The sequence below is a fragment of the Seriola dumerili genome, unplaced genomic scaffold (assembly GCF_002260705.1).
Source record: "Seriola dumerili isolate Sdu_G_001 unplaced genomic scaffold, Sdu_1.0 BDQW01000567.1, whole genome shotgun sequence".
In the NCBI taxonomy this organism is placed as follows: Eukaryota; Metazoa; Chordata; class Actinopteri; order Carangiformes; family Carangidae; genus Seriola; species Seriola dumerili.
This window is the reverse complement of record NW_019174822.1, coordinates 197,132-211,914: the sequence shown is the minus strand read 5'-3', so window position 1 is coordinate 211,914 and position 14,783 is coordinate 197,132. Positions and strand designations below refer to the sequence as shown.

General features: G+C 50.0%; 1 protein-coding gene across 1 annotated transcript; it reads left to right on the top strand.

Moving 5' to 3' along the window:
• The first annotated feature begins 1,211 nt into the window (after positions 1–1,211).
• Positions 1,212–10,668, top strand: LOC111236134 (kazal-type serine protease inhibitor domain-containing protein 1-like). The gene is made up of 4 exons (XM_022764749.1): positions 1,212–2,095; positions 9,872–10,032; positions 10,108–10,255; positions 10,566–10,668. Exons 1-4 carry the CDS (start codon positions 1,528–1,530, stop codon positions 10,649–10,651), a joined length of 963 nt encoding a protein of 320 aa, XP_022620470.1. The 5' UTR covers positions 1,212–1,527; the 3' UTR covers positions 10,652–10,668.
• The last annotated feature ends 4,115 nt before the right edge of the window (positions 10,669–14,783 follow it).

Sequence of the window (14,783 nt, the reverse complement as noted above, 5' to 3'; positions counted from 1 at the left end):
TAATTGTATTGAAAAAGCCTTTTAATATTTTCTGTCTGACAGGCCTAAACCTCCACACACTGTTGTCAACAGGGCTGGATAAACCTCCTGAGGGGCCCTGGGGCCAAAATCTGTTGTTGAGCCTCCACTGATTACACAAGACAGTTTTCTGAAACACCCAGGAAGCAAACAGTAATCTAGACCTGATATTATTAGTTGATTATTAGACAACTGATTGAAAATTAATCTGCTCCAATTAAATATTTTTTAAGCAGATATGCCCAAAATTCACTGGTAACAGCTTCTCAAATGTGAAGATTTACTGGTTTTACTAGTTTTTTTTTATTATGCTAACCTCAATATCTTTGGGGTTTTAGCTGTTAATATGTTGTTTTTCACCAGTTTATCACATATTTAACATTTGATAATAAATGGCTGGTTGCAGCCTTTCAGTTCTCCTGTGATGAAACACAACTTCACAACAAATGGCTGTTTTAATACAGATTGAAACAGTCCAGGTTTTACAACTGGATTTGACAGTAAAAGAAGAGACAGGAGATGGAGGGTGGAGGATGAGTCATAGCTCATTGTTGTACGTCAGTGAAATGAATCAAAAGTAAACCCAAATGATTTGGGAAGAACCTGGGACTTTTGGGGCTCCCGGGGGTCTGTGGCCCCTGGACAGTTGCCTGCTTTGCCTGGTTGACCCAGCTTTGATTTGTTGAAACTCTGTGATTATAAAGGCCTGGAACCATTTTGTTCCTTTAACTTCAGTTAATACAGAGTTGCTGTGTTATGGATTAGTTTGTGGGGCAATCATTCAGGCAAGGTAATCCTTTGTGATATTAGCTAGCTAGCTAGCTAGCTAGCTAGCTAATATCACAAACTGTCCACACAGAGTTGACATTTAGCTAACTGGGAGTCACAGTCCAAAATGGGGGACGCTACCGTAGCATTAGCTTTGTGTGACCGGTTTTATTGAAGCTCAGATACAGTTTAAACACTGACACTGACTGTTAGCAAGCCTGTTAGCTTGGGGAGCGATAACATGCTTTTCTTTAACTGACCCACTGTGAGTAATGACCGTGGAAATAATTACAGCTAACGTGAATCCCGGTTTGTTTCAAAGCTGTCTTGACAGGGATTTTACTTTGAAGGGTCTGACCGGATGTTTCGTGTTTTATTTTGGATGGGTTGTCTCGTGCCTGTCTGTGTGCGGTGAAGCAGCGCGAGCGGCTCAGCTGTTTAAACCTCAGTCAGTCCGAGTCCCGGTCCGGGTTTGAAACTAGAAACGGTTTTCTCCGCTGGGTCGTGGACCGGAACTCACACACGGAGGTTTTTCTTTAACTTTTCATCATCTTTTCTCGGGTTTTCTCGGGTTTCTTCGTGTCTCCCGTGTTTTGGTCGGAGAGGAATGAAGTCTGGATCTCGCTGACGGACCGGCAGATTTACGGCTCTCCTCGGTTCTTCCCTCTCGTTGAACCGGACAGAGGACCAGACAGACCGGGCATCACCCGGAGCAGGACTGAGCCCGCAGACCGGGTTAAAATGCCGGGGATGAGGGGACTAGTCCTCTTGTGTCTCTGTCTGAACCTCCACACAACCCGGTCCTTCCCCAACCAGCTGCCCGACCTCAGCACCGAGCCGCACGGCCTGCCCTCCCTCACCGACCCGCTGCTGGACTACGACCGGCTGGACGAGGAGCTGGGAGGCGGCAGGGGGCGGAACTGGAACGGGACCGGCGGGGCGGAGGGCTGCGGACCGTGTGAGCTGGACCTGTGCCCGGAGACCCGCGGCTGCCGGGCGGGTCTGGTGCTGGACTCCTGCGGCTGCTGTAAGGAGTGCGGAAACCTGGAGGGCCAAGCCTGCGACCCGGGACAGCGCAGCGTCTTCTACGGGCTCTGCGGGACCGGGCTGCGGTGTCAGGCGGACCCGCGGCCCGCAGGAGGAGGAGGAGGGGGAGGGGAGGATGAAGAGGAGGAGGTGTGTGTGTGTGAGGAGCAGGAGGCGGTGTGTGGCAGTGATGGAACAACATACGTGAACATGTGCCAGTTCAGAGAGGCCGCTTTCTCCAGACCAGAGCTCAAGACCAGAGGGAGGGGGCCCTGCAAGACAGGTAGGACACACCTGACTGCACACCTGTCTGTCTGTAGTTCAGAGACCCTGAGGTCATGAGATTCATTTCCGGTTAGAGTGACTCACCTGTAGGCTCGTGCTGATTGTACTTCATCATTTCAGGTATTTTATACATTCGCACCTGATTTGGACTCATTTTTAAAGCTTGTTCTTCACAGATGAAGGTGTTTAAAAGATTAAAAAAAAACCTTATAATACACCAAATAACCTGAACTCCATCCCTTAACTTTCACCTCAAGTTAAAGGACTTTTCCTAATTAGGAATGAAAATGTTATTTGGTCCCTTTGAAGAGTTTGAACTCATGAAAATATCTCAGAGCCGAGGTCTGATTTAAATTATCATCACTGCAAAACATTTTCACCTGATCTCCTCAGAAATGAAAGTGACCCAGTGAACCAGGTTGTAAAAACCTTTACGTGCACACAGAGGACCGGACCTGGGCAGCCCAGTGAACTGATAACCATCCTGATAAGTGATTAAAGCAGAACCTCGTCCCTGGACTCTCTCTCTCTCTGGATCGAGGGCGTCACACTGAGCTCTGGGAACATTTCTCAGCCTCGACTGAAACAGAGACAAACAGAATGCAGATGTCAGATTTACGGTGAAGAACCAGTTTCATGTGTTTCTCTGTTGGTTTTTCCCTCCAGCTGCGACAAACATTCACATTCTCTGCTGCTGCCAAGGAAATGCTTCTCCTCTCTGAGCACACATTCACTGCTCTGTCCGTCCTCTGTGCCTCGGTTCAGACCGGCTTCGTCAGCAGGAAACACCAGCACATGGCACTAAGAAAAACCCTCCTGTGATAGATGGAGCAAAAAGGCATCGAGATCTACGTCCTCGTGTACGGTGGCCCGGAGAGCTCAACACACTGCAATAGGGATCGACCGATGTGCTTTTTTGAGGATCGTTACCGATTATCGTTAATCAAGCAGATCAATAACTGATATTTGGAAGATATACCAACACAGAACTACAGCTGTACAAGGACAGTCACCGTGGCGTCCAGGTGTTTCTATTATTTGCTCCATTTATATCAGTGTAGGTAAATAACAGAAACAGCTGTATAATGTAAACGCTCCACAGTGATCATCAACATCTGTCTGAAACTGTTTTAACAAACTGAAGATTAAAACCTTCATGAAGGAGGATTTACTGCAGGACTGTATCAGACTGCATCAGTTTAATGTTCCTAATAAACCGATCACTGAGTCAATATCAGTGATTATCAGCTGTAATCAGACTGTAAAGAGCCTGAACTGGTTGATTTCTTTGTTCTCACCTGTGAACTGATTCAGCTGGTGACATGAAGATGTTCTTTAATTTAATAGTTTTATCACGTATTATTATTATATAATGTATAATATGTTATTATCAAATAAGATGTTTGACCCCTCCCCTTTTAAAATGTAACACTAACCCTAATCCGTAACAGCAAAACCGATAATCCGAATATGCTGAATATTACCACCAATCATCGGCCGATCGGTCCTCTGCGTACCTGTGTAGATTTTTACAACCTGGTTCACTGTGTCACTTTCATTTTTTGCAGAAATCAGGTGAAAATATTTTGGAGTGATAGTAACTAAAATTCAGGCCTCGGCTCTGAGATACTTTAAGGAGTTCAAACACTTCGATGTGACCAAATAACATTTTAATTCCTAATTACTGAAAGTCCTTTAACTTAAGGGGAAAGTTAAGGGATGGCGTTCAGGTGATTTGGTGTATGATAAGGATGATAATCGGTCGATCCCCACACTGCAGTTTAAGAAAACGTATCTTCGGTTTGACAAAAAATCACAACACAACGGGAAGTGTTTCCAGGGGACAGTAGAAAGTGATGCACCAGGCTGGGACTTGTTGTTCAAAACCCAATTGTGACTTTTGAAGTTAAAAACATTGAAGAACAAGAGCAAGTTCATCACTTCAGTCTTTTTAAGTTGCTGTGGTTAGGATGACGCCTTCATGCTACGCTAATGTCTGCATCAGAAAACTGCAATAAAAACATCATATATTCATTTTATTTTCCACTTTTGTTGAATAAATCTTTTTTATTATCAGTCCTGATCATAACGACCAAAAATGAAATTGTTTTCAGAATTTTAACCCTTTAAATGCCAGTTTGTTTACATGAAGCCACTGATTTTGATGCAGTATTCTTTGTTGTGGAAGGTCAGATAAGAAACACACAAAATGTCCTTTAATAATCCTGCAGAAAAACAACCCTCTGAATAAACTGCAGGGTTTTTAAAGAATCAACAATATGGCGGCAGATGTCGACGATCTGTGTCTGTGATCGGTTATTCCTCCTCTGATCAGACATGGGATCAATCATGTGTCTCAGAGAAACCAGGTGGTGTGTAGTTCAGGGAGCCTGGGACAGTGAATACACAGAGCCAGCTGACTCCGACCCTGAGAGCTGAGTAAACCCTCAGAGCTTTACCTCCAGCTGTGAGGAGAAACCTGATCCTCAGACAGTTTATAGACGTGGACTCAGTGAGACTGATGAAGGTGATCAGGTCTGACTGTGACCCCCCTGTTCAGACCAGGAGCTCCACCCACCCGTCTCTGTGCTCTGTTCCAACAAACAGCCAGTGTCTGCACAGGAACACTACAACACTGTTACAGTCCAACAGCTGACACCTCCCCACCTCCTCCTCCTCCTCCAGATCCTCCTCCTCCTCCTCCACCTCCTCCTCCTCCTGCTCCTCCTCCTCCTCTACCTCCTCCCCCTCCTCTACCTCCTCCTCCTCCTGCTCCTCCTCCTCCTCTACCTCCTCCCCCTCCTCTACCTCCTCCTCCTCCTGCTCCTCCTCCTCCTCTACCTCCTCCCCCTCCTCTACCTCCTCCTCCTCCTGCTCCTCCTCCTCCTCTACCTCCTCCCCCTCCTCTACCTCCTCCTCCTCCTGCTCCTCCTCCTCCTCTACCTCCTCCCCCTCCTCTACCTCCTCCTCCTCCTGCTCCTCCTCCTCCTCTACCTCCTCCCCCTCCTCTACCTCCTCCTCCTCCTGCTCCTCCTCCTCCTCTACCTCCTCCCCCTCCTCTACCTCCTCCTCCTCCTGCTCCTCCTCCTCCTCTACCTCCTCCCCCTCCTCTACCTCCTCCTCCTCCTGCTCCTCCTCCTCCTCTACCTCCTCCCCCTCCTCTACCTCCTCCTCCTCCTGCTCCTCCTCCTCCTCTACCTCCTCCCCCTCCTCTACCTCCTCCTCCTCCTGCTCCTCCTCCTCCTCTACCTCCTCCCCCTCCTCTACCTCCTCCTCCTCCTGCTCCTCCTCCTCCTCTACCTCCTCCCCCTCCTCTACCTCCTCCTCCTCCTGCTCCTCCTCCTCCTCTACCTCCTCCCCCTCCTCTACCTCCTCCTCCTCCTGCTCCTCCTCCTCCTCTACCTCCTCCCCCTCCTCTACCTCCTCCTCCTCCTGCTCCTCCTCCTCCTCTACCTCCTCCCCCTCCTCTACCTCCTCCTCCTCCTGCTCCTCCTCCTCCTCTACCTCCTCCCCCTCCTCTACCTCCTCCTCCTCCTGCTCCTCCTCCTCCTCTACCTCCTCCCCCTCCTCTACCTCCTCCTCCTCCTGCTCCTCCTCCTCCTCTACCTCCTCCCCCTCCTCTACCTCCTCCTCCTCCTGCTCCTCCTCCTCCTCTACCTCCTCCCCCTCCTCTACCTCCTCCTCCTCCTGCTCCTCCTCCTCCTCTACCTCCTCCCCCTCCTCTACCTCCTCCTCCTCCTGCTCCTCCTCCTCCTCTACCTCCTCCCCCTCCTCTACCTCCTCCTCCTCCTGCTCCTCCTCCTCCTCTACCTCCTCCCCCTCCTCTACCTCCTCCTCCTCCTGCTCCTCCTCCTCCTCTACCTCCTCCCCCTCCTCTACCTCCTCCTCCTCCTGCTCCTCCTCCTCCTCTACCTCCTCCCCCTCCTCTACCTCCTCCTCCTCCTGCTCCTCCTCCTCCTCTACCTCCTCCCCCTCCTCTACCTCCTCCTCCTCCTGCTCCTCCTCCTCCTCTACCTCCTCCCCCTCCTCTACCTCCTCCTCCTCCTGCTCCTCCTCCTCCTCTACCTCCTCCCCCTCCTCTACCTCCTCCTCCTCCTGCTCCTCCTCCTCCTCTACCTCCTCCCCCTCCTCTACCTCCTCCTCCTCCTGCTCCTCCTCCTCCTCTACCTCCTCCCCCTCCTCTACCTCCTCCTCCTCCTGCTCCTCCTCCTCCTCTACCTCCTCCCCCTCCTCTACCTCCTCCTCCTCCTGCTCCTCCTCCTCCTCTACCTCCTCCCCCTCCTCTACCTCCTCCTCCTCCTGCTCCTCCTCCTCCTCTACCTCCTCCCCCTCCTCTACCTCCTCCTCCTCCTGCTCCTCCTCCTCCTCTACCTCCTCCCCCTCCTCTACCTCCTCCTCCTCCTGCTCCTCCTCCTCCTCTACCTCCTCCCCCTCCTCTACCTCCTCCTCCTCCTGCTCCTCCTCCTCCTCTACCTCCTCCCCCTCCTCTACCTCCTCCTCCTCCTGCTCCTCCTCCTCCTCTACCTCCTCCCCCTCCTCTACCTCCTCCTCCTCCTGCTCCTCCTCCTCCTCTACCTCCTCCCCCTCCTCTACCTCCTCCTCCTCCTGCTCCTCCTCCTCCTCTACCTCCTCCCCCTCCTCTACCTCCTCCTCCTCCTGCTCCTCCTCCTCCTCTACCTCCTCCCCCTCCTCTACCTCCTCCTCCTCCTGCTCCTCCTCCTCCTCTACCTCCTCCCCCTCCTCTACCTCCTCCTCCTCCTGCTCCTCCTCCTCCTCTACCTCCTCCCCCTCCTCTACCTCCTCCTCCTCCTGCTCCTCCTCCTCCTCTACCTCCTCCCCCTCCTCTACCTCCTCCTCCTCCTGCTCCTCCTCCTCCTCTACCTCCTCCCCCTCCTCTACCTCCTCCTCCTCCTGCTCCTCCTCCTCCTCTACCTCCTCCCCCTCCTCTACCTCCTCCTCCTCCTGCTCCTCCTCCTCCTCTACCTCCTCCCCCTCCTCTACCTCCTCCTCCTCCTGCTCCTCCTCCTCCTCTACCTCCTCCCCCTCCTCTACCTCCTCCTCCTCCTGCTCCTCCTCCTCCTCTACCTCCTCCCCCTCCTCTACCTCCTCCTCCTCCTGCTCCTCCTCCTCCTCTACCTCCTCCCCCTCCTCTACCTCCTCCTCCTCCTGCTCCTCCTCCTCCTCTACCTCCTCCCCCTCCTCTACCTCCTCCTCCTCCTGCTCCTCCTCCTCCTCTACCTCCTCCCCCTCCTCTACCTCCTCCTCCTCCTGCTCCTCCTCCTCCTCTACCTCCTCCCCCTCCTCTACCTCCTCCTCCTCCTGCTCCTCCTCCTCCTCTACCTCCTCCCCCTCCTCTACCTCCTCCTCCTCCTGCTCCTCCTCCTCCTCTACCTCCTCCCCCTCCTCTACCTCCTCCTCCTCCTGCTCCTCCTCCTCCTCTACCTCCTCCCCCTCCTCTACCTCCTCCTCCTCCTGCTCCTCCTCCTCCTCTACCTCCTCCCCCTCCTCTACCTCCTCCTCCTCCTGCTCCTCCTCCTCCTCTACCTCCTCCCCCTCCTCTACCTCCTCCTCCTCCTGCTCCTCCTCCTCCTCTACCTCCTCCCCCTCCTCTACCTCCTCCTCCTCCTGCTCCTCCTCCTCCTCTACCTCCTCCCCCTCCTCTACCTCCTCCTCCTCCTGCTCCTCCTCCTCCTCTACCTCCTCCCCCTCCTCTACCTCCTCCTCCTCCTGCTCCTCCTCCTCCTCTACCTCCTCCCCCTCCTCTACCTCCTCCTCCTCCTCCTCTTCCCCCACCTCCTCCTCCTCCTCCTCTACCTCCTCCTCCTCCTCTACCTCCTCCTCTACCTCCTCCTCCTCCTCCTCTTCCTCCAGATCGTCCTCTTCTCCCACCTCCACCTCCTCAACCTCCTCCTCCTCCTCCTCCTCCTCCTCTTCCCCCACCTCCTCCTCACTGTGCAGCTGCCAGTTTAACATTAAACCACAGCAACTGTTTCTGCAGCAACTCATCAAATAATCAATCGAAAAACAACGAATCTGCAGCTACTTTGATAATCGGTCTCATTGAAACGTCCTCTGGTTCCAGCTCCTCAGTTTTCCCTGATATGCTAACAGTTAGCTAACTAGTGATAGCAGCATTCATAATAAGGGTAACAGCAGGTTAGCTAACGTTAGCAGTCACAGGAGAATAATTACACTGACAGAGCCGGTAAAGACACTGACGGAGCCGGTAAAGACACTGACAGAGCCGGTAAACACACTGACGGAGCCGGTAAACACACAGACGGAGCCGGTAAAGACACAGACGGAGCCGGTAAAGACACTGACGGAGCCGGTTAAGACACTGAAGGAGCCGGTAAAGACACTGAAGGAGCCGGTAAAGACACTGAAGGAGCCGGTAAAGACACTGACGGAGCCGGTAAAGACACTGACGGAGCCGGTAAAAACACTAAAGGAGCCGGTAAAAACACTAAAGGAGCCGGTAAAGACACTGACAGAGCGGGTAAAGACACTGACGGAGCTGGTAAAGACACTGAAGGAGCCGGTAAAGACACTGACAGAGCCGGTAAAGACACTGACAGAACAGACACTAAGATTTTCACTGAGGTTTTATTCTTATAATGTCACAACCTTCAGAGTTCAAATCACGTCTCTGTTTTCATAAATGAAAAAAATATGGCTTCACTTATTTAATGATGCAACTTTTTACTCCACAAATTTATGATTTTATCCTCATGATAATATTCCAACTTTATTTCAAAAATATTAAAACTTTTATTTTGAAATATTCTGACTTTCTGCATCATCAGGACCTGTTTTCTCTGCATGTTCTGACTTTAGTGTGTGTGTGTGTGTGTGTGTGTGTGTGTGTGTGTGTGTGTGTGTGTGTGTGTGTGTGTGTGTGTGTGTGTGATTATGTAGATAATATCACACACATCATTTAGAGCCACATGATCCTTTTTCTCAGCACATTCCTCAGTTTTATTGGAGACAAGAAATAAACTGAGAGCGGGGTGACCTTCAAAACACACACACACACACACACACACACACACACACACACACACACACACACACACACACACACACACACACTCTGAGTCTGGTTTACTCTGTAATTTTATTCTCAAAGTAGCTGCTGCCTCCACCTCTCTCTCTCTCTCTCTCTCTCTCTCGCTCTCTCTCTCTCTCATATGATTATAATGTCTCTCGTCCCTGCCCCTGTTCACACTGACTCTGTGACTCAGAATAAATCTGGTTTCCTGTCAGTCTGAACTGAGTTTATTCTGGTTCTGTGTCTGACACACACACACGCAGACACACACGCAGACACACACACACACACACACACACACACACACACACACTCTCTGTGGGTTTTGTCTATAAAACAGTGAAGATATTCACTCTACAGTTGTTGAACACGGGACATAAATCTCACTGGGAACAGACAGAAAAGTCAAAACACATGAATCAATTATCTGATCAATTTCTTTGTCGATCACCTCATTGATTAATCTGCTAATCATTACAGCAGCTTTACACAGGAAGCCACATTCACACACACGAGACATTGGAGCAGTTTGGGGTTCAGGACTCCTCTAACTGCAGACTGGAGGAGGTGGGAATCGAACCACCGACCTTCCGCTCTCCCTGCTGGGCCACAGCTGGCGCAGAGCAGTTCTCTCTGTGGGGGGGTTTCTCTGTCTGCACCTGCTGCAGGTGTGGCCTCTGTGTGATGTCATCAGACTGAGCTCAGTGTCCGTCTCTCTGTCAGTCCCCATCATCAAGGTCCCTCCTCAGAGCCAGGTGAACGGGACGGGCAGCAGTCTGGTCTTCCTCTGTGAGGTCTTTGCGTTTCCGATGGCTCTGGTGGAGTGGAGGAAGGAGGGGCGAGACGTCATCCTGCCCGGGGACGACCCCCACATCTCTGTCCAGGTACAGGTGAGAAACTGTTAGCCTAGCTCTGCTAACAACGGAAACAGTCTGTCTGACTTCTTGTCTGTCTCACAGTCTCGGGGCGGTCCTCTGAAATTCGAGCTCTCCAGTTGGCTGCAGATTGAGGGGGCGGAGCCAGGGGACTCTGGGACCTATCGCTGCATCGCTCGTAACAACCTGGGATCTGTCTCGGCCTCTGCTGTACTGGGAGTACTGGGAGCAGGTGAGACAGAGGAGTACGTCTGTCCACGTCTGGACTCATTTTAGTTCAGGAGGTGCCGTATGGATGTTGAACGTGTGGAGGATCTGTGTGGTACCTGTTCAGGTTCAGGTCCAGCTGACTCTGATGATGTGGGAGGAGACGAGAGATCTGCAGCGTCTGACAAATAAAAACAGCTGCGGTTTTTATCTTTGGTTTCCACGTCAGTCACAGTTGTTGTTTTGTCTCCTCGTCGTCGTTGGCGATCACACCTTGTCACAGTTTGTGTTGATGAAGTTAACGCCTCACCTGTCTGTCTCTCTGTCTCTCTCAGAGGAGCTGTCGTCCTACCTGGCCAACAGCGTGGCGGAGATGAAACAGCTGATGGACGCCACAGACTATGACCACGACTTCTACTGAACAACATGTGACATCACTTCCTGCCGTCTTTTGGTTTCCCCGCTGTCCAGCTGCCATCACAACAGAGACAGTAAACACATCATGGAATCACCCCCAGCAGAGACATTGAACGCATCATGGTATCACCCTAAACAGAGACAGTGAACGCATCATGGTATCACCCTAAACAGAGACACTGAACGCATCATGGTATCACCCTAAACAGAGACAGTAAACACATCATGGAATCACCCCCAGCAGAGACAGTGAACGCATCATCAGATCGACCTAAACAGAGACAGTGAACGCATCATGGTATCACCCTAAGCAGAGACAGTGAACGCATCATGGTATCACCCTAAACAGAGACAGTGAACGCATCATGGTATCCCCCTCAGCAGAGACAGTGAACGCATCATGGTATCCCCCTCAGCAGAGACAGTGAACGCATCATGGTATCCCCCTCAGCAGAGACAGTGAACGCATCATGGTATCCCCCTCTGATGAAGCAGAAGGTTGTGTTCCAGGTTGTTGTGTTTTCAGTGATATGTTAATGAATTATGAAAATGTTAATAATGTGTTAATGTATTATGTATGTATTAATGTATCAGTGTAAATCTTTTCTCTGACATCACACAGGATGTGACGGGGGGTTTGAGCGTCTCCCTTCAGCTCCGTCAGTGTGAAACACAAACCTCTTATTATTATAAATAAATGTAAACAACAGCTGTTTCCTGTCTGCGCCTACATCTCTTTATCTACCTCCACGTCAGTTTGTTAATGTGTGAAGAAGAAGAAGAAGAAGGAGGAGGAGCATCAACATCAGAATCAGACTTTGACTTTCACACAACTTTATTTAGGATACATTATGCCAAAAATCTTAAATGGTCCATTTCAAAACTTCTAATAAATCAGTCAACAATCAAAACCCCACAAACAAAAACAAAACAACAACAACACACTCCTGCCTTCGGCACAGCACCGGCTCCGTCCACACCTGACAGCTGGTTCTTACGGGTTTTCTGCTAGCTTAGCAGTTGCTAACAAGAAATTGATGAGAACCAGTGTCGGTGTACCTTGGAGCAAAAACAAAAAGTGGAACAGAAAAAACCTCTCATCAGAAGAAGAAGAAGAGTCAGTGAGGACGGTCTCCTCCTCATCGCTCCACACAGCCGTACATCTCATTCTCATGGACACGATACCTCAGTAACACCTTGATGGAACTTCTTCACATTTGGCACAACTAGGTCTCAAGAATTCTAGGTCTCTAGATTTTGGTGGCTAAAGGTCAAAGGTCACGATGACCTCAATAAATGTGTTTTTGTCCTTGTGAACAAAATATCTCTGTAACACCTTGAGGGCATTTCTTCAAATTTGGCACAAACGTTCACCTGGATTAAAGGACAAACTGATTAGACTTTGGTAGCTAAAGGTCAAAGGTCAAGGTCATTGTGACCTTTTTTATGACTTTGGATAAACAGGGATGAGGAGGTGATTCTAGACTTTGAATTTCCTTTGTTTCCACTGAGGTTTTGAGTTGAACATTGAAAATGTGCATAAAATCAGGAGGATGGAAACACACTTGATGACGATGCTAACATGCTAATGTTTAGCAGAGGCCGAGGGGTCCTGGTTTTCAGTCCCTGGTATGGGTCTAACTCCGAAATGTACTGCAGGAGAGATCCTCCCACAGGGATTAACAACATATTGAAGAGTAAGTGAGGCGGATCCTCCAGACTCTGACCTCACACCGACCCTCAGTTTCAATCACATGATGTAGAATATACAGATGATGTGTTGGAGCCCGGCCCGCTCAGACAGCAGGACTTCCTGAAACCGATCCTGACTGGACCAGGTTTAGATCACAGGAAGTTGAAGCTCCACTGAGAGCAGAGCCAGTAATGAAATCCTCTCAGTGTGTGTGTGTGTGTGTTTCCATTCAGAGGAAACTGAAGCGACATGTGGTGAATTCATTAACCAGCTGAAACCAGCCGCTCAGCTGTGAAGACTCAGACTGGCTTCACTCTGTTTTCTAACAACATTTTATCAGGGTCTCTTCGGTTCGAACTAGATCTCAGTGCTGTAAGTTCACAGTATATTACTGGACGTTCACACAGTCCTAATCTGCTTCAGATCCAGTTTACACATCAGAGAATAAAACTCTGTTCCCTATGGTTCAGTTCTGGGGCCTCTTTAGCTGCTGTGTACGGTGGCCCTAAGAGCTCAAAGCACTGCAGCTTAGACACAACGGACGTGTTTCCAGGGGACACTAAAAAGTGATGAACCTGCTGAAACTTGTTTAATGCCCAATTGTGACTTTTTTTGGCATTTTTTCCTTTGTCCTGATATGACAGTGAGAGAGAGACAGGAAGGTCAGGGAGAGAGAGGGGATGACATGCAGCACAGGGCCGTGGGTCGGTCTCGAACAGAGACCAGAGAGAGGAGGCTGTCAGAGCGGCACAGTGATCAACATGAAGTCACAGCGTCCACATACTTTTGGACGTGTGTTGTATTTGTTCAGTCTAATTTTTTCTTCTCTGAGAAACTTTTCCATCGAGAATGAAAAACACATTTTATTGTGAAAAGATGTCAGAGGGTCAAATCAATAACAGACACACTCTTTATATTATTGTGTGTGTGTGTGTGTTACATGTTGTTAACTGTTTTACTGTACAGGCGGTTAAAAACAGTCATAAAGCAGCTGTTAATCTTCTTCACCATGTCTCTGTGTGTTAATGTCTTCACTGTGTTCATTCATCTTTAAAGGAACATTTCAACATGTTTTCATGTAATCTTACTTTCCAATCTGTAATCCCACTCTACTGTAAGATCCCTGTTCCCCTCCCCCCTCCCTCCCTCTCTCCCTCTGTCTCTGTCTCTGTCTCCCTCTCTCTCTCTCTCTCTCCCTCTCTCTCCCCCTCTCTCTCTCTCTCTCCCCCTCTCTCTCTCTCTCTCCCCCTCTCTCTCTCTCTCTCCCCCTCTCTCTCTCTCTCTCCCCCTCTCTCTCTCTCTCTCCCCCTCTCTCTCTCTCTCTCCCCCTCTCTCTCTCTCTCTCCCCCTCTCTCTCTCTCTCTCCCCCTCTCTCTCTCTCTCTCCCCCTCTCTCTCTCTCTCTCCCCCTCTCTCTCTCTCTCTCCCCCTCTCTCTCTCTCTCTCCCCCTCTCTCTCTCTCTCTCCCCCTCTCTCTCTCTCTCTCCCCCTCTCTCTCTCTCTCTCCCCCTCTCTCTCTCTCTCTCCCCCTCTCTCTCTCTCTCTCCCCCTCTCTCTCTCTCTCTCCCCCTCTCTCTCTCTCTCTCCCCCTCTCTCTCTCTCTCTCCCCCTCTCTCTCTCTCTCTCCCCCTCTCTCTCTCTCTCTCCCCCTCTCTCTCCCTCTCTCCCTCTCTCTCTCTCTCGCTCCCTCTCTCTCTTAATTCATGTCATGGCAAGACAATAAAATAGAATAGAATAGAATAGAATCTTAATCATGTATATTGTATTAAGTTCTGATGATGACTGATTCTCTCCTTCTTCATCACGACTCCTCGCTGAGTTCAAAGAGAAGAAATCGAAATCTGTGGATTTGGAGCTCAGACAGTCAGACAAGGATTTCCATCAGTTCTGGATCATGGAACATAAAACAGTTAAATGTTGCTGCCACAAGGAATTGTGGGACAGCATTTCTCCTTTCCTTTCACAAAGGAAGCTCCAGTGTCTCCCCGGCTGAAGGACATAAGAACGACATAAAGACCAGACCAGGTCCAACCAGGTCTCTGGTCTCAGGATTGAACTTTTTGTGACTGATGATAGTAAGTGAACTGAACAGCTTTAAACACCATTCTCCCTCCAACACCAACATCCCTGCAGCTCCTCTGTGTGTCTGCGCCGTGAATCCAGGAAATACCAACAGATTCACTGCAACCTGCAAATAACTTCCAGACCCCATCAGCCAATCACAGCTCTCCCCTGTAGCCTGGAAACACAGGGAGCACAGCGCAATAGAATTGAATCATTTATTTACTTAGCATGGACCACACAGATAAACACTGTGACATCTGAAGCCCCTGGATTTTCTCTTCTTTTCTTGAAATCTATTTTATCTATATTATTTATTTTTGTCACAAAGAATGAACCTGAGGCCTGACGTAGTAAAAGTCTGAACCAGTTCTGTGTCTCAG